This window comes from Manis pentadactyla, chromosome 10 (genome assembly GCF_030020395.1).
Source record: "Manis pentadactyla isolate mManPen7 chromosome 10, mManPen7.hap1, whole genome shotgun sequence".
In the NCBI taxonomy this organism is placed as follows: Eukaryota; Metazoa; Chordata; class Mammalia; order Pholidota; family Manidae; genus Manis; species Manis pentadactyla.
This window is the reverse complement of record NC_080028.1, coordinates 8,007,011-8,032,259: the sequence shown is the minus strand read 5'-3', so window position 1 is coordinate 8,032,259 and position 25,249 is coordinate 8,007,011. Positions and strand designations below refer to the sequence as shown.

At 46.3% G+C, this 25,249-nt stretch overlaps 1 protein-coding gene across 5 annotated transcripts in view; it reads right to left on the bottom strand.

Annotated features, from left to right (window-relative positions):
* The window catches only part of MRTFA (myocardin related transcription factor A), a 103,178-nt gene that overhangs the window by 11,187 nt on the left and 66,742 nt on the right, over window positions 1–25,249 (bottom strand). For all 5 annotated transcript variants that reach the window (XM_057486344.1, XM_057486343.1, XM_036931502.2 and 2 more), the window contains exons 2-5: window positions 24,389–24,454; window positions 6,590–6,645; window positions 4,311–4,386; window positions 3,285–3,446 (exon numbers count right to left, since the gene is read on the bottom strand). In XM_057486344.1, coding sequence (XP_057342327.1) covers window positions 3,285–3,446; window positions 4,311–4,386; window positions 6,590–6,645; window positions 24,389–24,454 — 360 coding nt within the window. The remainder of the gene's footprint in view (window positions 1–3,284; window positions 3,447–4,310; window positions 4,387–6,589; window positions 6,646–24,388; window positions 24,455–25,249) is intronic.

The window sequence follows — 25,249 nt, the reverse complement described above, 5'->3', positions numbered from 1 at the left end:
ATTTTCATTCACCCCAAAGCTGCACAAAGCTCCGCCCTTACCCTAGAGGCCCCGGACCCTACCAGGAGGGACCTCGGGAGCACAGGTAACAGCCTCGGAGTGCAGCCCCTCCTGGGCACCTAACTCCCTGCAGGCTGAGGAGCACCCCCAGAAAAGGGCCCCCAAGTTGCACAGGTGAAAGGACCCCTGGTAGTATGGTGGCCTCCCTTTACTGACTTCCAGAGAGACCCAAGACGTGGTGGCAGCAGCCACCAGAAGAAACCACCCTGCTGGTCATAACCGCCCTGTCCTGCCCACCATCCCGGCAGGGATGGCCACGAGGGTATGAACGCCTGGGGCCACTGGGGCCAGGCTGGAGGGAGAGGCAGGAGGAACACGGTCCCAGTGCAGAGATCCCAGGACACAGAAGGAAGGAAGGATGGGAACAGGGGCAGGAAAAGAGATTTCAGAAGACTGATGTCACAAGCACCCCGTGAGCATTGTCGGGGAAGATGTTCCCCAGGGTTCTGCTGTCTGAGCAGGAGAAACTGAGGCTCAGGGGTGAGCTGTCAGGCGCATGCAGGGAGGTCTGCTGTGGGGCCCACCTCAAGGAGGACCGAAAGCAAGCTGGGAACGTGCTGACTGTCGAGGGCCGTGACCTGAGGCCCTCTCCTCCCCTGGACCAGGGAAGGAGGCCCCTGAGCTGGTGCCTCACTAGCCACCTGCAGCAGCGGAGCCAGCCACATCCATGGCTGGGCTTGCTTCTGTGCCCAGCAAGGCTGGCTCACACACTCCCCCTCACCTGTGCATGCAGCGCACGGAGGGGACGGAGCTCGCTGATGACTGTGAACTTCATGCCAGTCACGCATCTAGACTGCCGTCCCCCCACCTCTCACTTACAGCAGCCACAGGGCACCCTGCACTGGGTGGTGGGATCCAGGATGGAGGAGCTGCTGTGCCACCCTGGGGTCAGCCCAACCCGAGGCAGCTGCTGGCTGTCCTGGGGGAGTCCCAGGACCAGTGCGGGCCGGGCAGGGCTGGAAGGTGTGATGGGGTCCCTACCCACTGAGAGTTCACGGCCCTGGAGCACAGTGAATGTTCTGCTAGAGGGAAGCAAGGCCGTTGGAGAGGCCCAGGGAAGTCGCCCTGTAGGTCAGGCTTTGACCTGAGTCTTACAGACCACCTGGCAGTAGCCCAGAGGAAAGGGTGTGCGTGTGGGTTTGTGTATTGCCGCGTGTGATGGGGGCTGGGGGGTGGGGGAGCCGCCCAGACCACCCCTCCCCCATTCTCAGCGGCCTCAGCAGGGTCGGCTCCGCCTCCCGAATCTCACCTCCACCTCAGCCTCTCCCGACCCCTGCCTCTCAGCCCATGAATCTGCCCCGTTTTTCCCAGCCTCCAAGTCCTTCCTAACCCCTCACCCTTCCCTCTCCACTCGTCACCTGAACAAATGCGCTGCACGGGCCGTCACCACTTCCTCACCTGCTAGTCATTCCCCAACCCGCATGATCTGCCTTTTGCCAGCAAAGCTCCCTTCTCTCAGGTCCCCGACGATTACCTCCTTGGCAAACTGAACTAACCCCGGTCCTCCCCAGGCCGTGCTCGGCCAGGCCCCCGGGCCGCTGCCCGCACGGTTCCCTCTGCCTGGAATGTGCGCCTGTACCTTCTCCACTTGGCAAGCTGACTCAACCTCCAAGCGGACCCAAATGTGCTACTGTCTGTGGCACTTCTCCAGCCCAGCCGCTGCCTCCAGCCCTGAGAGAAGCCCGTCACGGCCGAGCTCCCACTGCATCTACACACATACGCCTGTTATTCTCTGCTGTCTGCTAAGCAATTGCCAGTCAGCTTCTCTGTAACACGACTGCTAACAGCGCAGCACTTCCATGAGGGTCTCCAGGTACCAAGGACTGTGGAGGCTCTTTATAACCGTGTGGCCTGGGAGCCTGCGCACCTCCCCACCGGCCAGGTGACTGCTATGACGTCATGGGGCTGAGGCCTTTCTGCTACACAGCACTGGCATCTGACCAGGAGCCAGACTCAGACGTCCTCATTTACGCATCAGTCTCTTCCTTTGGGCTCAATTCTTTGGGGTCAGCATCACATTTTGTTCATATTTGTAGCTGCAGGGATTCACACAGGGCCAGGCATGTTCCCGATTCAGCAAACATCACATTTTTGGATGGCTGGGGAGTCCAGAACTGAGCTTGGCCCACACACTGGCCTGTAACTAGGGGCTGCTGTGGAATCTGGTGACGGTCTGGGAAGAACTCTGAGCTGAGGCAGGATGAAGTCCAGGGCAAAGCGGTGAACTAAAAGGGCTCCAGCACCTAATGGACAGAGGGCCCGGGGTGTGGGCCTCCAGCATGGTGGCTGCCTGCTGTGCTGTGGCACCACCATGCACAGTGCAGGTGAGGCCCTGGGAACTGGTCCCCCTACCCAGGGCTCAGGGCCCAGTGTGGCATGCCTTGGGGTCTGCTCCTGTGGGTCCCCTCTCGTACTCTGCCCAACATCTGACTCCTGGGGATGGTGGGAGCTAAGTGTCCCCCTCTGAAGGTGCAGCTACTTCCTGGGGGCAGGAGCACACAGCTGCCCTGCAGCAAAGGAGATATGCCTGTAGCAACAATCACGAAAATTGAGAGGAATCGTGCACAGCTGACTATGGCACACGGGGCCCTGTGTGCCCTGGGCTCAGCCCACCTCCCACTCCATGACTTGACACCCTCTCTTTCTGGCTCCACACTGCTGGGCTGGCTTGCATGGCCTTCCTCGGTGCCCAGAGTGGCCTGTGCTCCCTCCTCCACAGCTTCTGCCTGTCTGGCTATTGCCTATTTACGTGCCTGTGTAGCTCCCAGGTATGAGGCTTGCTCTACCTTGTGGGGCTGTGGCTCTTGCCCTAGCACACTGCTTGGATCAATCAGTCCTAGTTGAGTGAAATGTCTATGGAAAGTGCCAGGCCCCAGGAGGAGATTTCACTAATCAAAAGAAACGGTGAGGTACAGATTTCTAGTCCTTGGCCTCTCTCCACGTTCACACACACAGACACTAACAACCGCCTACCCTGTGAGAGAGGGATAAGCCCCTGAGTTCAGGAGAGATGAGGGTGGACAGAGGCCTGCCTGTCATTCACTTAGCCATCTGCCATGGCACGGATCCTCAGGGCACCGGGACTGTCCCAAGCTGAGGAGACCCGTTTCTCGGGCTCTCGCACTCTGCACGTGATCCCCCCGGTCTAAGCAGGAAGTCAGAGAGCAAGAAGCCCAGAGCTCCTTCCCTCTGCAGGTCCACACAGAGGGCCAGGGCCTCCTCACCGATGATGGCCTCTTTCAAGCTGGACTCCACAGGCAGGATATTCTTCTCCACCAGCTCCATGGGACCAGGCCTCTGTGCAATCTTCTCATTGAGGTCATCAGCCAGTCTGGCTCTCTTCAGCTTCAGCTGCTTAGCCTGGAGCGAAGGCTCTGCCGAGGTCTCTGCCCATGGGAGAGAATGGAGTGCAGCAGGATGTAGGGAGGGACATGCTTCTGCCCTAGGCCCCCCAGGGCAGCTCCCTCCTTCCCTTTGGGGAAGGAGCAGAGACCATCAGAATGCAAAGTGCATCCCACGCAGAGAGTGGTATCCCAGCTTGAAGTTTTGCAAGGACAGACGAAGGGGCCCCACCAGTGTGGTCAGCCTGGGGTCCATCAAGCAGTGGCCACCAGGCCCAGGCTGCCCACGGGAACCCTGAGATGAGGCTGCAGGCGTGCCAGACAATGGGGCCTTCGCCTTCCTTCCAGCTCCCTGTGTTACGGGGGCAATTCCCCTCCCTGCTCTGCGTCTCAGTGTCTGCATCCAAGTCCTCTTCCAACCCCAAAGCTGGTTCAAAACTAAACAAAAAATGGCTAGATTCACACCACTTTCAGCAACCAAACTCTTTCTTTCACTAGCACATGGAAAGAATGTGTGCTGGGGTGACAGCAGCCCATCTTGCATGTCACAGATGCTCAAGTAAATGCTGAGTGAATCAATGAATGAATGGAAACAGAAAGTAAGCACATTTAAAAACAGGTTTAAGAGGAAAGGATTTCACACCAAAGGATGATGAGATCAGGGCTACCACATGGCCATAGGAGATAAAGGCAAGCCAGCCCGAGAGAATGTGACTGGGCCTCCCCGGGAAGCCCACCAGTGGAGGCTGCCACAGCACTGCTGCTGTGCTGTGCGAGGGCTCTGGCTTACCCATGCTAACAGAAATGGGTGTTGAGAATAAGAAGGAAAGGAGAAACGTGGGAGAGGCAATGCTGAAAACACAGTGAGAACAAGGGTTGAGATAAAGAAGCATTTCCAATCTAACACACCTTCCAAAATGTGCATCCTGACCAGCTCCGATCTCTCTGGCCGGGAACGAATCTTCCGTTTCAGGTAGTCCTCTGTCTATAGAAAAAAACCGCAACAAAGCTCTCAAAATCCAGGTTATGAACTTATGGCACAAACAGGATCAAAAGGCAGCTGTAGCTTTTGTGGCTGCTGGTGGTCACCTCTGCAGCCCCCAGGATCTTAGCTTGGAGACTGCAGTGTTCAGAGGCAAGGGGAGCCCTGGGGAGACCGCATTCACCTCCAAGGTACCTGTCAAGGGGCCACTCTCCACCTGTCAATACCATTTGTCTGAGGCTGGACTACTAATATATTTTTTAAAAATCAGTTACTTCCACTGTCATAAAAATATTTGTTAACTAAAGAAAATTTAGAAAATTGCAAAGTAGAACTATAATAAAAAATTCTAGTCATCCACTGTATTTTAGGATATTTGTTTCTAATCATTCTTCCATGCAGAAGATGTCCAATTTTGCAGAGTTGTAATTGTACTGAATGCAATGTTATATATTGTTTCAAAAAGCTTAGCATTGCATGATCTCCTGAACACTGCATGATCTCCTGATTTCTGCATTTATGAGACTCCAGGCAAACTAAACCATTCCCTTAACAGTCCCAGAGCCACCTCACTGCCCAGTGCTCATGTTATAATGTATAATATGACCCCAGATCTGTCTGCCTTCAGAGCCTATGCTCTTAACCTCTGCACCACAATTGCACAAACCGTATATCAAGATCATTAGTGGGTTAAAACCAGCAGAGGTCAGGACAAGACAGGGCAGGACAAGGTAGAATAGTGTAGAACAGAAAATAAAATATCAGAGCACATTGCATGTAATAAAGGTAAAGACTTGGTCTGTGCACTGGCCTTGGCCCTTGTCTGCACTCACTGGGCAGTTCTGGGCCAGCCCTAGGCTTGCATGCAGCTCTCCAGGAGACAGTTTAAAGCAGCTGTGGGCTCTGAGTCTGCGACCCATCCGCGGTGGGCGGAAGTACTGCCATGGCTGTTACAGAAGATGGAGGACTGGTGTCAGGCACTGCAGGTCTCCATGACGCCGGAGGTAGGCTTATTTTCTAGGCCATCTGAAGTTCTGAACAGTGACCAAGCAAGGCAGAATACAGCACTGATCAAGAAAATGCCTGGAGTCTCAGGCTAAGGTTTGAGTCCCAGCTTTGCCACTTACTAACTGGACACATTAATTAACCTCTCCCTCTCTTAAATGCACCAAGAAATGAAGATAATATCACCTAGCTCATAAGGGCTGATGTGAACATAAGAAAATGATACAATTTTGCATATAAAAGTGCTTAATACAACAAGAGCTATTCTATTTAGTCATATTTAACCCTGGCCCACTTGAGCAGCAGTCGAGGAAATAACGCCAGGTCTCAGGGCGGGATGGAGGGGGGCATGGGCAGCACCAGCTTTTTCTCTAATACTCCCGAACTACTCCAACAATGCCATGTGTCACTGCTCTGATTCTCAGTACCCAGGACCTAGTTCCTCCCAACGAATTAATCATGATTTTCCTTAGAAATTTTTAAAAAGTAAAATATGACAGTAAGAAAAGTCCTGGAGGTAAATATACAGTCTCTGAAAGAGCTGTGGGTCTGAGGGAGTCATGGCCCTGATCCACCATTTGGGGAGGTTCTCCTTCCTTGTCTTTTATGTAAAAGAAAAAAGTGAAGGGGGTGGAGGGGGAAGCGTGTTCTGGTGACTTCCCCAACTCTGCCCACACTGAGCAGCAGAATATCCCCGAGAGAACTGAAACTGAGGGGGACAGGGCAGCAGGCCAGGTGCTGCACATGAACCTGGGCTCGGAGCAGGGCCCCGCCTCTGCTTCCACAGTCTCACGGACACCAGCAAGGCTTGCTGCCCCTCAGAATGCCAATCCTGAATAGGTGTGGGCCATGCAGCTGTGCACATGGAGGGGCCACCCTGCAAGCCTTCCCACGGCTGGTGTTTGTGCCTCGTGCCTATAAAAGGTCATGTGGGATTAAAGATGGGAACATAGTAGCAGTCTGCAAAGCAACAGCAGGTGGGGGTCATCACACACCCTCCACATGGTGAAGGAGAAAACGCATTCTGTTCGTGCTCCACGTCATTGGGCTGGGAGATGGCTGGCAGTGGGGATGAAGGAAAAAGGGAGAGCTTTCTACGAGAACTGTGAGGCAAGGGCCAAGCCTAGAAGGCATACAACCAGCAATGCAAAGGGCTCTGACAATGCTCTTTGGAGGTGCTTGGGGAAAAAAGGTGCCTTACCCTGGCCCGCTCCAAGCTCCTTCTCTGCTCATGAAATGCAGCTGGACTTTTCAAAGCTGTTGGGAAAAGAACCACAAAAGAATTACTTTACAGTGAAACATCAGGTCCTACTGCTACAGTTTATAGTTGGAGGAACACCCTATTTAAGCTCATCATTGCAGTGCTATTAATAACAGCTGAGGTGAAGAAGAAACTGGCCCCTGAGTGTATATGTCTTTATGGTCCAGCTATCCCATTAAAGCAATTTTGGTTAAAGCATACCCTGATCTACTGTGGAATGTAACTTTTAAAAATCTCCCAGACCTGTACTAGACTGTTGGTTGCATGGTCCTTACTGATCAGTCAACCCCCCAAGAATGCCTGGTGGGCCCCACCTTACTCTGGGGAAATGGCCTCGCAGGGAGGAACAGAGCTGTGTGTTGGGTCCACTTACTTCTCCAGCCTCTTCAGAAATCACAAAGTGGCCAAACTGCTAGACTGGGACAGTTAAACCAAAAAGAGAGATGGCTACTTGGGTGCCAGTTCCTTCCTTCCTTCAGCTGGTATTAACGGTGATGCTAAAATTACCTGGAATTTCATCTCTAAGCCCTAAAAGAACATCACAGTGATGATACGGCTGACCCTGGTGCACAAACCAGCAGCTGACAAGAAGGGCTGGCTGCAGCCCATCGGACACTCAGCTCTGGTCTGGGGCTACTGCCACACAGACCACAGCTCTCAACTCAGCAAACAAGACCAAACCAGGACCCTCCACGAATCCAGCACAAGCTCTGTGTCAGATACTTGGCTATAAGGACAAATGATGAACTGGGACACTCTAAGGATAATAGGGGAAAAGGCCTGACTCACTGCAAGTAGAAACAGCAGCAATAAGAGAGGAATTTTCAAGACAGTGGTCACTTTCACTTCTGCAACCTACACTTTCAGAACAGCTGCCAAACTGTCTGTGGAGATAAGTTTTGCTCAGCTGCTGGCTGTGGCAGGAGTGCAGGGGTAAGGAGGTGCTAAAAGTAGCAAGGGTGTAGATATGACCCTATCCTGCCTGGACCTTTGTGTTTCCTCCCCCATCCCACCCGTGGGGCAGGGCCTCAGCAACAAAAACCCAGAAGAATGCTTCAAATGTCCCAGCAGGACTTACTTAGGGGAAAAAATAGATATTTTTTTTTAGTTTTAGAATAAAAAAGAACAAGTTTTAAAAGACCAGTTGAGAGCCCACCCCACCGTCTAACAGCAGGGGGAGCTCTAGATTTAACAAACAACCTCTAAGAAAAAACCAGCGCAGTCCGCCTCCCCACCGCCCAAAGCATCCCAGGGCCTACCCAGGCTGTCCCAGCTCTAACTGCGGGAGGTCCTGCGCGGCTCAGTGAGGAAACGGCCCCTGCACCTGCTTTTAATACGTAAAGGTGGTTCGACTCCGAAGTTAGTCTCCAAAGGCCGAGACCCGCCGGGTCTGTACTGGCTGAGGCAGACCAGCAGGAAACGGGCATGCAGCCTGGCTCCGGGAGCGCCTATCACACGGATGGGCTGCTAAGTACAAAGACGCGAAGAGAAAACTCCGCGGCCACCCGACCCCACCTCCGGCTTCCTCCCTGCCTGCCTTTTCTCCACAGCACTCATCACCGTCTGCCATTCTTTACAATAAAACTATGGATCTTTTTAATTTGTTTACTGCCAGCTTCCTACTATTAGGATAAGGTCCATCAGGGCATGGCTGGGGTTTGCTTCCTTCTCTTTCATTTCTGACAGTATCCCCAGTGCATCGAGTCCCCAGCACATAGTCTCTTTAATGTATTACTGAATATTATGTAAGAAAAGGATACAAAGTGTACACTAATGGCAGGAAAAATAGAAGATTCTTTGTAGAGCTCAAAACGTTCATTTGAACAGCTGGAATTATGGCTCTCATCTGGGTTCAAAACTTCACAGAAGTCCTAGATAGCAAATCAAGGCATTTGTGGTCTTTTCCGGGGTTCTACCAATTACTACTGGTGTGACACCAGGTATGACTGTTAACTCTATGTCTCATTTTCTTCTCCTGCAGAGTAAGAATCCGCCCACCTTCCAGAACTCCTGTTAAGAATCAAATGTCAGCAAGAGTGCTCTGGCTCAAATGGTGCAACTGGTGAACTTCAGTTGCTGCCGGCGTCAAACGCAGTGCTTTGGTTGAATCATGAGTTCGATTCCCGCACTGGCCAGCTAGTTTTGATACCTCAGCCACAGATTTTCTGTCTAAAACCCTAGCTGGCTTGCTGCCTCAACAACCTACATTGGCTACCTCAAGGGATACGGACACAAATCCAACTTCTGGAAAAACAATTCACAAAGCACAGAATTTCTTGATGGAAGGGAGTGTATCATCTTCAGGTACAACAAGGACGCTGTACCAACGGGGACAGATGACAGATGACTCCACTGTAGCATATGTGACTTTCTGTTTGGTGGAACCATTCATGTAATAATAGTAAGGGATTATTATTTATTGAGTGCCTACCTATACAGCAGGCACTGTTCTAGACATTTTAAACATGTTATCTAATTTAATATTTCTACTGATTCCATTTGGTAGGTAATATTCCATTTTACAGAAAGGATAGGCTCGGAAATTTGCTCTTACAGCCAATGGCACCCTCAAGTAAGAGTTCTTTCTGTTCCTCTGGGTTGGTTTCTTCAAAAGACAGAGAATGACCCTGTAGGGATGGGGAGACAAGGAGGCTTCAAGGACACATACTGCTTAGATAGAGGGCCAAGTGCAGGCTCTGCGGGAAGGTCAGCCTGACCATTCTGCTGGGCACAAACAGGGGAAGGGAAGGCTCAGAAGAGCGGCTCAAGGGGCAGCCTGCAGCACCGACACCAGGAGGCAAGCCAGGAAGGGGACGAGAAGCCCAGCGGCATTCATAAGCTGCCCCTTCGAGAGAACCTGAAATGAGGGCCAAGAAAAGAATTCAAGGCAGTAATTACCAACCCCAAAGACTGTTTTATTTTACAACAATGTTGTAATCTCACTGAACCCTCCAAACAACCCGGAGGTGGGGCCGTCATTCTCATTTCACACGTAATGAAACAGACAAGAGATGTGGGGTCACTCATCTCATGATGGGCCCCAATCCAGGCCTAGTTCTGTCTTCCCTGCATCTAAACCTGACAAGTGTGTGGGTTTCTCGCAGGCCTTGAAAAGCTCACTTTGTGCTGCTCTTTTCCCACTGCTAATCCTGCTCTCTGACAGCAGTTCAGCACATTCTAACAGGTGAAAGGAGGAGGGAGTAAGGGCCCCCCTTCCTCTGGGTTTCTGTGAGGACCCTTGCAAGGGCGCCTCGGGTTCACGTGGGAAGAGACGGGAGGAGGCAGCTAGTGCTCCCGTACGTACGTCAGCGCTGGGGTCAAGAAGGCATCCCCAGGTGCATGCAGGCAGCTGTGCTACAGGCCGCAGAGAGTGACCCACTGAAGGAGACGCAGGGGTGGCAATTTCAGGAAAGCCCTGGGCTTTCTGGATGCAGAAGCAAATAGCGCAGCGAAAATCACCTCGAGCTTCCCTGCTGAGGGATGGTACAAAAGGAAGCACAGCAGGTCTGAAAGTTTAGGCCTCTGCTAGTTGCAGACAAACCCAGAAGACTCAAAGTTAACCCGTAAGCATGTGTCCCACTAGGAGGGCTGCCTTCATTTGTCCTGGCCCTCCACCTCCCACCTCCCACCTCCTTGCTGCCCTAACAGCTGTGCCAGAGGAGCCAGGGTGTCACTCACTCAGAAATCTCACTTCCCCAGGAACGGCTAGAGGGCACTCTCTGAAAGAGAAGCCCCCAAAGAACAATGAAAACCCAAGAGCGGTGCATACAGTTGGTAAGAATAAACATTTCCAGGGTCAGAGGGCAGTTCTCAATCCTTTACTCACACCCTCTGGGAGCTGCTTCCCCTGAACACTTGTACTGCTCTGTGTGAACAAAGAGAGGCACACCGCACACACTGAAAGGAAAAATAACCAGGCTCCCCGCGGAAATCAAATGAACAGAAGTGGTGCAGAGCTGTGACGTTCTTATTCACAGTTTCAGTTCTAGGTGTGGGTCTTGCCTCCAACTGGCCACAGCCACCAATTAATACTGTGTTCCCTCTCTCCTGTGCCCATTTTCTTCCTCCTCTTACATGTTTGCTGCCTTAATTAAATGGGGCATTTGGGAACTAAAAAGAGAAAAACTGTTTCAATTCTCTTTTAAAAAATGCACTGTCGGCTGATGAACAGTGACTGTGAAGGGGTATGTGGGGGGGACTTGGTGAAGGGGGGCCTAGTAAACATAATGTTCTTCATGTAATTGTAGATTAATGATACCAAAAAAAAACCTTAAAAAAAAATGCATTGCCACCCACTTCCCAGGGGTGCTCAGTGCTTTGTGCTGAGTATGTCTACAGGCTTCATGGCTCACGGTGCAGGAGTCACTGGGATTAAGCAGTCTTGAGTTTTAAAAATATATCTTTACATTTACTTTTATTTTTTTTTAATTGGAGTATAGCTGATGTACAATATTACATTGGTTTCAAGTATAAAACAGTGATTCTTCATGAGCAGTCTTTATTTAATCCAGCACTGACAAGTAAGTATGAGGACCCTTAAAAACCAACTTATCACATTAATTTAGGGTATTAAACCAGCACTTTCCCATCACAGGCCCCAGATTTACTTAAACATGTAGGCAAGTGGAATTCTTTTAGGACCCACGGAGCAGTTCTGGAAATGCATCTCAGCAAGGAGTGACAGCAGTTAACTATCAAGACTCATTTCCTCATCATTATCATGAAGGAATATTTATTAGGTGCCTGGGTTTGAATGTCACTTTATTTGTTGCTAACATAAAAATCATGGTCCCCATCCTCGATAAGATACTGTGCCAGAAGCTCACCACCAATTCTGTATTCAGAGGAACTCAAAGGCCATGAACATAGTCCAGCTGACAGAGACCAACAGAGCGCCACGGTCCATGGAGCCCTTCTTCCTGGCAAGCCTGTTGCATTTCTTCTTCAATGGCAGAAGCAGTGGGCGCACACACAGTGCATCAGTGGGGCTGTGTGTGTGTATGGGAACAAATGCAGTTAACAACAACCCAGGTGGGAAACCAGAAATACACCCACCATCTCCAGACAACAATTACTGAGAAACTACGATGTTAGTCATTGAAGATAAGGATATACAGCATGGGCCCCAGCCCTCAAAGAGAGCTCATGGTCTGGTTATGGAAAAAGACAAATGACTCCATACAAGATGAAGTACAGTTGTAGAGGTAAACTGAGGTGCTACACAGGAGGCAAAAATTCAGCGTGAGGAAAGAGTGTGAACTGTCCAGGTAGATTTCACAGAGAAAACCCAAATGAATGAAATAGAAACACCACAGGCAGAGAAGGAAAGCAGTCATCTGAGGCTGAGGAGGAGCAAGAGCATGAAGCTATGAAAGAGCACACGGCCCGGGGACTACAAGTAGTTTGATCTGGCTGCACCAAGGAGTTCACTTGGGGACAGTGAGGCTGGAAGGGGAGGCAGGATGCCCACAGGGCTTCACGTGCTACCGCGGGGACTTCGGCCTCTGCAAAGTGGTGTAGACATACTTTACTCCTTCCATTAAGTACAAGCACAAACCCTGGACATTATATAAGAAACAGACCTAAGTAGGTGCTCAAGGTGGAGAGGAGAGGCAGGCTGGCCGGGGACCTTGGGACCCAAAGAACACAGGGCGGCGTGTTTCCTGGGTTTCCCTCTTACCTCAGTGGCTCAGAACTGGAGCTGAGGAAGCTGGCAACCTGGAAATGACAATGCAGGCACACAGAAGAGCCCCAACAAAGCCTCCTCTCACAAGCCAAAGAACCAGGAAAAGCGCGGCATAGGAAGACAGAAAACTTTTAGGCAATAATCACTCTACTCCAGCTATAGACACCACAGAAAAACGAGTGGCCTCATCCCCACCAGGAAAGGTCAAGTGGGTTGTCTAGATTCCCACCCTTGCAAGGGTAAATGGAGCACCCCAACACCCCTGCTCAGGTGGTATCAAAAAAGGCCAAGAAGCTGGGGTTTTCATTCCCATCAGCCAGTAACACACCATTCCCTCAACCCACAGAATAAATGGAGACCAGGCAGGGAGCCTAGACTTACACCCCCAACCAGTGATGTTGGGGGAAGGGCTAGCAAAGACTCAGGACTTTCACCATGGCCCAGTAATAATGAGGTCACAAAAAAAATCTAAAATCATGTCAGCCAAGCCCTGGAAGGGAAAGAAAAAGAAGTTGAAAAACTATTTACAGAAATAAGTGGCTGAAAACTTCCCAAGTGTGGCAGGAGACCTAAGGCTACAGATTCAAGAAGCTGAGTAAACCCCAAACCAAACACGATAAACCAAAAGAAATTCATGCAAGGATACATTATAATTAAACTTTTGAAAACTAGAAACTCAAATAACATAAAGCAGCCAGAAGAAAAACAATTTGAATGACAGCATATATTCTCATCAGAAACCATGAAGTCCAGAAGAAAGAGGCATCATATTTTCAAGTGCTCTTAGCAACTGTATCCTGATACCAACATGCAGCCACCACATTAACTAGGGGAGTGACATAATCAGAACTCCAAGAGGGGGTGGGGGAGTTATCTCTTACTTGATGTTTTATGTTAAAAAAGAAAATGAGCAAAAACACCTGGTATTCAGCATGTACTCATTTTACACCATGTCTGCACTCCCATGCTCTCCTTCCCGGAATCCCCTCTTAATTCTGAATTTTTCAAACCTACAGAAACACTGAAAGACCAAATAATGAACAGCCCTTTAACTCTGACCTAGATTCACTAGTCGTCTTTTAGCCACATATTTTCCCTCCTCTTTCATGTGCACGTGCATAGACACACACACACACTTTTTGTAAATGGAACCACTTGAATTAAGTTGCAGACATTTCCTAAGAATAAGGACATTCTTTTACATAGCTAAGATACCTTTATCACACGTGAGATATAATACTGATTCAATAATATAACCTAATTTATAGTCCATATTTTAATTTCTTCAACTCCCTCCTCAGTATCTTTTATAGCTGTTTGGATTCATCCCCAGTCCAAGATCCAACTAGGGGTCATGACTCCATTAGACCTTTGTTCTTAAGGCACAATCTAGGACTCCTTCATTTTTTCATTTTTTGTGACACTGACTTAAGTATCTAAGCCAATTGTCTTGCAGAAAGACTATCCTATTATTCTGAATTTGTTTCCTATTGATTATATTTAGGTTAAACATTTTTGATAAGAATACTACATAGGTGACATGTAATTCTTAATATCAGGAGGCATATAGTATGTGGTCCAACCACTAACAGTGTTGCAAGTTTGAAAGGTGACACCAGGTCTCGCCATCTTAAAGGCAGCAGGATTGTGCCTGTCAACCTCGTCCTTGACAGAAAGGCTCCTGAGGATGACATAAGTAAGATTTGCTGCAAAATGGTTTCCTCACTTTTGCCCTGAAGTCTGCATGTGGTGGGAATTACTTTACTTGACTTCATGGTACTTATTATTTGCCACATTTTAAAATGAGAACTAGATCTGCCTGAGATCACAGACTAATCAATTGCAATAATGAAACTGGACTCTGATTCTTTTGATCCCCAAATTCATATCTTTTTATTTATGTATATTCCAACATAACAGAGGTGGAAGGGGTGGGGCAGAGCAAAGATACTTCTCTGATTAAGTATCTTTTTTTTTCCCCCAAGATGATAATAGGTTTAAAACAGAAAATAAAAACACAGTGATTTTAGTTTGATCTTTCAGATTTTGCTTTCTTCTTCTACCTATTCCTCGGGGAAAATGTTGCCTTGTTCTCTTCTCTAATGTTGGTAATGAGACAAAACTTCATAAACAGACATAACTTCAGAAAATGTCAAGGGGACACACGTTCCCCATTCCTTTTCCTGCCAGCCCACACTGAAGGGGCCCACACAGCAGAAGGAGTCACTGTATAATCAAACTCCTTCCAAAGTTAACTGAGCCTTTTGCCACATCCCTTGGCTCTAGCACAGAAATTCGTCACACAGCTCCAGGCAGTTCATTAATTCTGACAAACTGACCAAGGACCCAGTGCAAGGCCACAAAGAGTGGCAGGCGAGGCAGGCTTCCCCAACATGGAAGGCAGGTGTTCAACAGCTATCTATACCCAATCATTTTACATGCAGCAGCCTCACTGCCTTAGAAATTGATCACCAACTCTTGAATCATGTGTACAGGGCTAATCCTACCCTTCAGAACTCCTGGGGAGAAGAGAATAACAGTAGTCTATGATATACCTAAAAACGGAAGGGGAAAGATGCCAGAAGCCCTTGGTCCAGTGTTTCTGGGAGTGTAGTTCAAGAACCAGGTGTATCAGAATGTCTCTGGAATGAAGATTCCTGGGCTTCAAGAATTTTAGTCTTTAGTAAGCACTTCAAGGATTCTGGTGCCACTGAAATTCAAAAACCATTGTTTCCCTAAGTCCAAAAAGTAGAATAAAGGTGACACTGCAGCTGAAAAAAGGATTTTTATTTGCTCATTTCCACCATAGGGGACTAAGTGACTAAAAACTATACTAAGTAAGCATTTTATAACTTTTCTCAACAGCGTAACTCAAAATTTCAACTCTGCTATCTGTGTAGGTACCAGAAATTGGTAAAGAGCTTAATCTTCTGAGTCCCTTTCAGTATCATTTCTTTGAGTTACAAAGAGTCAAAGGATCAGGGCTTTTGCCATTTTCTTCGAATCCTGGCTGGGGCCTCATTCCGCTGGGATGGGTCCCGCAGGCCGCTCTCTATCCAGGCCCCGGCAACCCCACTCAACGGAAGGCACCTGCACTGACGTAGGCCTTGGTCTTGGCCCACAGCAGGTGGAGCACAGAGGTTTGCTGGTGTCACTTCAGGAAATGGGGAGAGTCACCTATACACTGAATGATGAAAGCACAGAGTCAGCTGTGCCACCGATGGGTAAGGGTTTACACTAGCATTAGGTAGATAGTTTTTCTTAGGGTTCTGTATTCAGGCCAAGCAGGGGCTCTTAATCTGGGGCACACTGGACCTGTTTTAGAGTATCTATGAATCCCCAGAAAGCATAAGCAATGTTAAATTTATTTGTTTGGGCAACTGTCCTAGTGAGAAGATGGTAAGATTTTCCAAGGAGTATCAGCCATACAAAAGAAATCAAGAACCTCTGACTTAACTAAGGGTTATTATGACAAAAGTGGAAAGATGCTGATGGCCTTCAAGCCTCACAACCAACAAACAGAAGCAGCAAAATGAAAGCAGTTTTACTGGAGGGCTTAAAAATGACAGGGTTCCTCTCACCGGCGCCCCCACTCAACTTTCACCATACCTTTTGAAGTTTATGGGTCCTGGTCTTACACTGTTTTCAATCTTCAATATTTTCAAGGTTGAAATTTTGGTGAAAGTACAGAGGCTATCATAAAATTTTTATGTCAGTAAGAACCTATCAGGCTGTGACCTTCAGGAATTAACAATGGGCTTTTGAGCCAGGAGACCTGGACTGAATCCACCCATTTTTTAGTGGCAGGGTGACCTTGGCAAGTCACATGACCCCTCTGAGCCTCAGTATCCTCATCCACAGAATGGCAATCAAAGTATCACACTGACACCTCTTAGTATTAAATAAAGTGAAAGTGCTCTGCTGTCTGCCAGAAGCTCTGCTTGAGGCATTGTGACCATTTTAACTTCTTTTCTGTGCCCTCCTCCTTCTGAAGCAAAGGTGTATGTGTGCTTGTGTGGTCAAATGCTGAGAGCTACCTGGGCTTGACTTCTACTTTTGTTTTATTCTTTTTAGTTATCATACCAAAATACCTATAGAAATATCCTGCAACAAAGACCATTAGCCAAAAGTTGTGTCAACAGTTTTGGGGACTGGCAATGACAATGAAGACCAGAACTAAGTTCATGTGCACCAAAGAGTGACCTTGGGTGGTAGGGGAAGGAGAAGGGACCACATGTTCTGGGGCAAGCAAAGACCCAAACTAACAGTCAGAAAAAATGCTCTACACATCCTGTTTTTGGTACTCAAGCTTGCCACCACCCCTGTTTTGGCACCTGGGCTGTCACCCCCACCCAAACAAGCAGGAAAAGCAACAACCAAGAATAAACGTAAAAAGTGGAGACTCAAAGATACTAAATCCTTTCCTCCCCAGACGGGCACGCTGCTCCAGGGTCTCACAACCTTGACCCACTGATGGTGAAAGAGGCTCAAGACTGGGAAGAAAGATCAACACACAATCTTGTATAGCTTGAATATCCAGAGGTACAATGAATTCCAAAAGGTTAATATAGTAGAGGCCAAAACACCAACCAAACAAACAGTATCAGGGGTCAAGTATTTTGAACTTGGCCTTCCCAACCTCCATTTGATATACATGCTAACCATGTTCACATGTGGCTTTCATACTATAGCCCGGTCTGATGCTCTGGGTCAGTCAATTGTCATTCCAGTATACACTCCTTATGAAGCACCCACACACAAAAAGCTTTCATCTCCTTTTGAAGCCCCACAATTGATAATATTTAAGTTATGTGTTTAGATAAGAGCTCCAAATCACATTTGCCCTTCTGCAAATAACATCCCACTAGGGATGGAGAATCTTAAATTCTCCACCACCATCTGATATCTATGAGGGCTCCCTTTAAGTATGTAATTCTTTAGGATTTGTATTGTTTAGATAAAATTAGTGAGGAGCTTCAACAAAGACCTTTATAAACTCTTTTAAACTTATTTTTTAACTTGAAATGAAGTTGGCATTGGATATCTCAGACACTTTGAAAACTAAATAGTCAATGAAATTGAACACCTACTGTACTTTTCAGATATTAAATTGTATCAAGAACTCCTATCAAGAAGACCACTTCATGACTGTAGTGGGGTGTGTGTGTGGGACTTGGTGAGGGGGTGAGCCTGGTAAAGATAGTATTCTTCATGTAATTGTAGATTAATGATACCAAAATTAAAAAAAAAAGACCACTTCAGATGGTCTGTTCAGCAGAGTTCCCTATGGGACTCCTCCTTGGATTCAACAATGAATGTGTTCATAACATGAACATACAACACTCTTGAGTCCTATTTTAGGATTTGTTAGCAACTGGCCATGGAGAGGGTCTATGCCAGTCACTGACTGCTGAGGTAAGAATACACCCTGCAGCAGCAGGAGGTAAGAATACACTCTGCAGCAGTATATAGCCATATAGATGATGCAGACATCTATCAGAAATGCACCACAAAATGTCTGCATGATGTGCCCAGCTGGTCTTCTCCTGAGATAAAGAGAGGATTTCTGAGGCCATAAGCCTAACACAATTTTCTCCCAGGTTCAAATCTAGGGACCAGGTTAGCCCCAGTCCTAGAACACATTTTACCATGTTGTTTATCAAATGCCATTTAACTTTGGGATTCAACTACAGTTAAATGGTCACATTCCTGTGCTGAGGATACATCATCTCAACTAGGTAAGGTTCTCTGCTTCTTAACAAAAAAAGATGTGTTGTACACTTGAAAGTAATATGTCAATTATATCTCAGTTTTTATAAAAAAGGAAAAGGAAACTAGCTCTTCCATCCACAGTCACCTATGTATCTGAGAGCCAGCTATCACTAGCCCTTGTGAGTGAGCACCTAAAAGAAGCACCAGCCTGTGGGCCTGGCTGGACTGGAGCAGTGGGCAAACTGCAGGGTTTGGGATGCCTTTTCTGGCTCCTACTGGAAAAGGACACTGGTCAGATCTTGGCCCAACTTTTTTGGCTCACAGGGACAGCAGTGCAGAGACTACCAACACAGAGCTCCCAAGTGGACTGGGGCAAAGGGACTGACTAACTGAGACCAGGTGAGGATCTGCTCTCACTCCAGCCTCCACCTAAACTCATAATCCACAAAGTGTCCACTAAGACGTAACACTCTGGCCTCAAACCAGACCAGACCCTCATCTGTTCCAGAAGAGCGACTATGTCCACACATTTCTGTCTTTTGGCAAGTTGCCAGAAATAAAAAAATTTTATTTCCAACCCAACCACTTGTTTTGTTTCAAGAGAGTTTAAAAAAAAAACATGCACTGCCATGGGAGGACAAGCTAATAAAATGATAGACCTGTTAATATGTGACCAGAAAGGGAACAATCTTAACAGAATACAATGTTGGCTAGTAGTTCCGTGACTCTTAACAATTTCAGCAATTGTTTTCTAAACCACAGGGTAGGAAGGAAAGTAGAAGGATTTTAGTTATTGAAAAATAGTTCCTGTTACCAGATACTGGTTTTGACAGACATTAATGAGATTATATATATATTAAAAGATATATATATAGCTGCTTTCAGATTCATTAGATAATAGATCCAAGCTAATGCTCCTCTCATTCTTAATTGAAAATAATTCTCTCTATATTTCAAAAGCATGAATACATCATCTCACTTATCTCCAAACTAACTCTGTAGGGCAGGTGGGAGAGATTATTATCCTCATTTTATAAAAGTAGAAGATGAGTTCAGAAAAGTCAACTGAGGTGCCCCAAGTTAACCTTGTTACTAAGCATCAAGGTAAGATCTAAAACGCCACTGTCTACTACAATAGCCACCAGCCACATGTGACTATCTAAATTTAAACTAGTTAAAGTTAAATAAAAAATTCAGCTCTTCACTAAAGCTAGCCACATTTCAAGTGCTTAGCAACACACCTGACTAGGGGTTAGTGTTACACAGTATTTCTATCATCACTCAAAGTGCTATCAGACAGGACAGGTCTAGAGCCTAGTTCTTTTGAAATCTGGTAACTTGGGGAAAAGATCCCATGACATCCCAGCATTTAATAAAGGTGGACTGGTGACAAAGTTAAATCACAGCCTCTTTTGCATTATAAGAAACTCTGAGGCTTCAGGAGGTTGGTTTATCTTCTCAAGAGTCACAAAAACAAGAATTAGTTTTCACAGGGCTTACGAAAATGGATTTGAGCTGTATGGGCTCAAGAAAGAGAATCTTGAAACTCAGTTTGTATATTTGGTGAAGAACAATATAAGTTGTAATTTCCAAGTTACAAATAACAAAAATATTAAGAATTTTATAGCTTCAGAGGGAAAAAGGATCACAGTAATCAGTTTTGACAATTTCAGCCATTAAATAACCTCTTATCAGAGTTTAGAAGAAATTTCTTCTTTGTGCAGAGATTGCTATATTCAGATGAATAAGAGGTTTTCAGATAATGCTGGGGCCCAGTGAGCTGAGAGCTCCGATCAGCTCTGAGTGCTGAACCTGGGCCACACTGTCTCTGTGTAGACCACTTAGCTGACGCTGACAGCTGAAGCACACGTGCCAAGGGGATCAAACCACAGAGCTGCAGGGCCAGGGAGTCAAGTAATGGGAAAGCTTATTAGAAATACAGAGCTGTGGGAACTCATTACATGAGACCACTTTTCAGTTTCAGTGTGAGATACACAGGGCTTACTTACAGACCTATGAACCAGTGAAAACCAGCTGGCCAATTTATTCACTCTTCATTTAGCAACTTGTCTGAGCACCTTTCAGGAGCCAAGCAGTTTAAGAGGCCTCCGGGCTGACACTACGTGGCTGCCCTCTCTGAGCTGTGTTGCCCTCATGCTCTGGATTCTCCCAACAGTCAATGGCATTGGCTGGGTGCACAGAAACACCATTTAGAATGAAAAACAAGCTCATGTAAGAAATGAAGCAAGGTCTTTAGAGAATCCATAGGACAAAAGTAATGATTTCTTCATGCTCCTGCCAAGGTACTGTGGTTTTTGTACTACATGCACATAGGAAAATAATGAAGTAAAGGTAGCATCAGAAACATGCCACTCTGTGCTTTTCTCAAGGATTCACAACAGAATTGCAAATGGTTGAGACAGAAGAGACAAAAGAAGTTCCTCTCTCATCTCAAAGATCACAGGCCACTTTTTTCTCATTTGTCTGGGCCAGGACTTCCATGTTTCCCTTTAAAAAGTTCTTCCTCTGCAGCAGCTCTCACTGCCAGAACATTCTTAATTTTCACCCTAAGCTTATGACCTTTGTACACCTTTAAATGTCAAAGAGAAAGGCCGTGGGGGAAGCCTTGTTTGCGAACACAGTGCACCACACCTGACCCATCTCCCCTAGGAGTCTTCCCTCTGCGTACAGCAGCATTCCTGGTCTTAATCTTTGGACTAAAACACCAGCTTCCTATCTGTGCCATCTCTCCTCTCCCTCAAGATCCACAGATTCAGACATCATTAAAGAAAGCTTAGGGCCTGGAATATGTAAATCCTTCGCTATCTGGCACTTTGTGTTTGGTAGGGTTTAAATAGTGTTAAATTTGATATTTATATTTATATGATGAGAATGAAGGATTCTGGGATATGATCCTGTTTAAAAATACATCAGAAATCAAATTCTATACCCCACAGTTTGGATGCCAGGAACAGAGCATATCAGAGAGAGGGGTATACAAACCAGGAGATTCTTTAATCTCCTGATCTTTATGGAAAAGCCATACCTCGACTTTGAGTAACAGGCAGAAACATGAAGGACCCTGAAGGCGAGGGGGCCACTGCAGACATTGTGCCCTACAGATAAGATGTCACAGCTGTAGCCAGTCCTGCATGGGAACTGCGTGTGGCTATTCTGACAAATGTGGTGGGTGGGTTTTCTTCCCAGAGCTAGAAAAGAGACTGGGATGAGAGAATATGAATAAAGATATTAATAGAGAAATGATGAGGCAGAATATAGCCATAAATAGGCAGCTCCTTTTCCACTGGCTTGAGGGCCCTACCTATTCCTTATGCTGTACAAGAAACTTAAATATAAATGACCTTTCCAGAAACTCCTCAGGCCAGCAAGGTGTGAACGGAAATGGGCACATCAAACCAGATGGTACTTTTTCAGGATTCCAAATCTCTGATAATCAACATCATCTTGCTGTTCATTTACGACAGGCCCCAGCACTGCTCATATTCTCTTTGAAAGATGTGGAGCAGAGGGTGAGAAGTGGGGCTGGTAAGACGGCAGGTGATAGGGCTGTCGTGGAAGCAAAGGATACTGGAGATTGCAATAGAAGTTAGGGTAGTGGGCACAGTGTTGCAATGAGGAAGTAGGGTTACTCATGGCGTGCGGGAGATTGGAAAAAAAAAATTAGCTTTTATTTTGGGAACTCGGGATCCTGTCTGTGTATCACCCGACATGTTTATGAGCAGGGAATTTCACATCTGAAACTATTCCCAGGCCTTGACATTCTCTCTCATAATCTAAGAGTTTGCTAGAAAAGCTGGAAATGAAGACTGGGTCCATAGCTGAAAGCAACTGTTGGGATAAAGGAAGATGACAGAAGCACGTCATTTGTATTACTACAGGAAGAGCAATTATTGTCACCTCACAGATACAGAGAACAACCCAAAGTATACATTAGATATTCAGAACATTTTAGAACCTGGGCTCCTGAAAAAAACAGGTGCATTGTTTCAAATTCCATGCCCAGAAGTCCAACAAGTTTGCAACAGAGTAGTGTCTGTTTCTGTTTGTCTGTGTGTCATTCACATATACCACACTCATCACACTTTATAACTGTCTGTCTTTCACTCAGTGCCAGGCACTGGTGATAGAAATATAAATATGATACTTTCTCAAGGAGTTCACAGTCTACTCGGAGAGGCAAACATGTAAGCTGTAATAACTGAAGCATTGGAAAACTGCAAGAAATGCCAAGCAAGGAGACTACTTGTTAAATCCTATTAAACAGTGATCTCCAGTATCCCCTAGTATCCAATGACAGACAGGAAGAATAATGCAGGGCACTCCCCTCTCCATGGCTCTTAGATTCTGAGCATATTACGGATCCGGAGAAGCAGCGTTACAATCTCAGAACTAATACTGTAATTGCAGTCAGCACCCCCTGGATTAGCCCTGAATTGTTCTTTATTCTGAGTATGAGTAAATTTTAGCTACCCAATAAACTGTTCAACGTCTTGTGAGCAGGTACTGGGTCTTTTATTTCCTTAATCTATAGCATCTAGGACAACCCTTGGTACAGAGCAGGCACCAAGTGCATGATGTCCTTCATGAAAGGGACAAGCAGATGAGACTCTGGATAGCAAGTTCTTCTGCAAAGGTTTACAGATTGGCAGATCTGGAGAGTTTTGTGAAGTACAACATTGCCCTACCTGATCACATTACAGATCCACTGCACAAGCCATCTGCTCTGACACCTTAAGGGCTCGAGTGGGGAGTCCTTCACTGGAAGACCAGAGCAGAAGATAGTATAATGTGCGTAAATGGATTGGTAGTTACTGCAGTAAACAAAAAGATGAATTTGGTACTTACACCCCTGATTGTTGCTTAAATAGACAGAAATAGACCTTAGACTCCTTTTACTTGCTATATAGTTCTAGCTCTTAAAATGGACCTGCCATGGTAATAACATAGGTCAAATTCTTCCTCACTTACTTAAAAGCTTTCAAACGATTCCCACTGTACTTAAAATAAAATCCACCTCATCCGTGTGGCTGATAAGTTCCACCCACCTTGCCAATCTCTCTCCTCATTCACCAGGCTCCGGCCATAATGGCCTCCATGATGTTCTCAGACATGATGGGCTCTTACCTGCACTACATCTTTACACTCACTGTCCCTTCTCCCTGGGCACACTTCCTCTTCCAAATGGCTGGCCCCAACTCCTCCTTCAGAGAGCTCAAACATTTCCTTCTCAGCGAGGGCCTTTCTTAAACATCTTATCCAAAGTGACTCCACCTCATTCCTATTGCTTGTTAACACACCAACCAGTTAACTTATTTCATAGCACTTACCATACTCGGAAATTACCTTATTTGCTTCCTTGTTAATTATCAGTAATCTCCTTCTAAATATAAAATTACTTACGCAGGAGCTTTATTTATCTTACAGTATCAGTGGGCACACATTAGGTACACAAATGTTCTGAATCAATGAGTGAATGAGAGTAAGGAAAAGACAGTGGCAGTAGGTCAGCAGGCATTGAGTGAAGGTGAAAAATGTCAGTTCTCCCAGTATGAGGCCAGAAATTGTTGTATGACTTATTTACTTCATTAGGGTATATCCAAGTGGCAGTAACATATAAGAGAGAAGAAAGAAGAGGGAGAGAGAGCCTAAGCTCTCTGGTGATGACTTAAAAAGAAATGTCAAAAAGAGCAAAATCTTACTGGCTCCAGCTTCCACTCATTTTACAGGTTGCTGTAGTCAAAAACAAGCTTTCCTACTTCTAACAGATTCCAAGGTTGGTTCGTTCCTCCCTGGGTGATGCAGTATGCCCCCACTGTGACTGCCTATGATAACCCCATCAAGCACACTCACACTCACACCAGCCTTAGGGTATCTGAGGGGCTCCTTCTAAATAAAACTGTAGTTGATTCAAAATACTAGGTGGGAAAGGGTTTTCTCTTCCCAAAAACCTGAACACTAAGGCAAAATATACACAAGAAGTGGGTTCTTCCTTGCAGTGCCCCCATCAAGATCTGCTCGTACTATAAAGGAAAGTGTAACAGGGCATACAAACCCTTTTAAAGGTGTAATTCAAGGGCTAAGAATGATTCAATGGCATTGTTAAACTGAATGCTGTTTGTTTCACTGAACTTGATCAATTAAGTCACTTATCTTAACTACCAGTGATTGAGAGTCTCTGAACATGGAAAAGCATGAGGAGGAAGAGTGAAAAATGAAATCTGCCACCCTTGTTTTCTGTTAGATGTTTCCCATGGCATGCGGGGCACACACAATCATGTCAGAAAAGCAGCTCTATCAAATGCTGAGCGGGTGGTACTTACGAGGCATGATCCCTTGGCTCACCAGTTCTTCCCGTGTCCGGCGCTGCTGGAGCTTCAACTGCAGCACTGCAGGGCAGCAAAGAGAGGGGAGAGGTGAAAGCTCGGTGGGGCATTCCAGCACAAAAAGCACATTTTCAAATGCAAAGAAAGTCTCAAAACAGAGGGTGTGAAAGAAGGATCCCCTTCAATTGTGACTGTCTGTAATTGCAGAAGTGGCCTGATACAGCAGGGTTTCCGTATTCTGCTGTGGGCGGCGAGAGGAAGTTGCGAAGCGTCTTGCAGGGTGATAACAATCCACAAAGTACCAGAGTCTTGCCTCTTGCTCAAAACCTCCTACAACACTATGTCCTCCTCCTAGACTAAAATAACAAAAATTCTGAACCTGAAGAAAATACAGTGAGGACCACTAGCCAGCAGGGAAGGCTTTCTAGATGTTCTTTGCTTTCTTCTGGGTACCAAATATTTACCATTGTAAGTATATAATTATTCACATAGTCAGGAAGTATTGGTTATTTGTGAAATCTTTTTTATGTAAAAATTAAACCTATTTTCACCAAGCAATGCATTTCTCCAGACTAGAATATATTTTACCATTAATATAACTCTTTACTTCCTCTTACTCTTCACTTAGAGACTTTTTCTGTTGAGGTGAACCAACCAAGCTAGATGATTCAAAGCACATCCGGGCTAGGGGAAGGCAACAGGTTGTTCCTCCTATTTCCACTCTGATAACATCACTTAATGAAATATCTGTTAGTAGGGATTGCTTTTCTTTTTTTTTTTAGATAATTATTTTTTATTGAAGGGTAGTTGACACACAGTATTACATTAGTTTCAGGTGTACAACACAGTGATTCATCA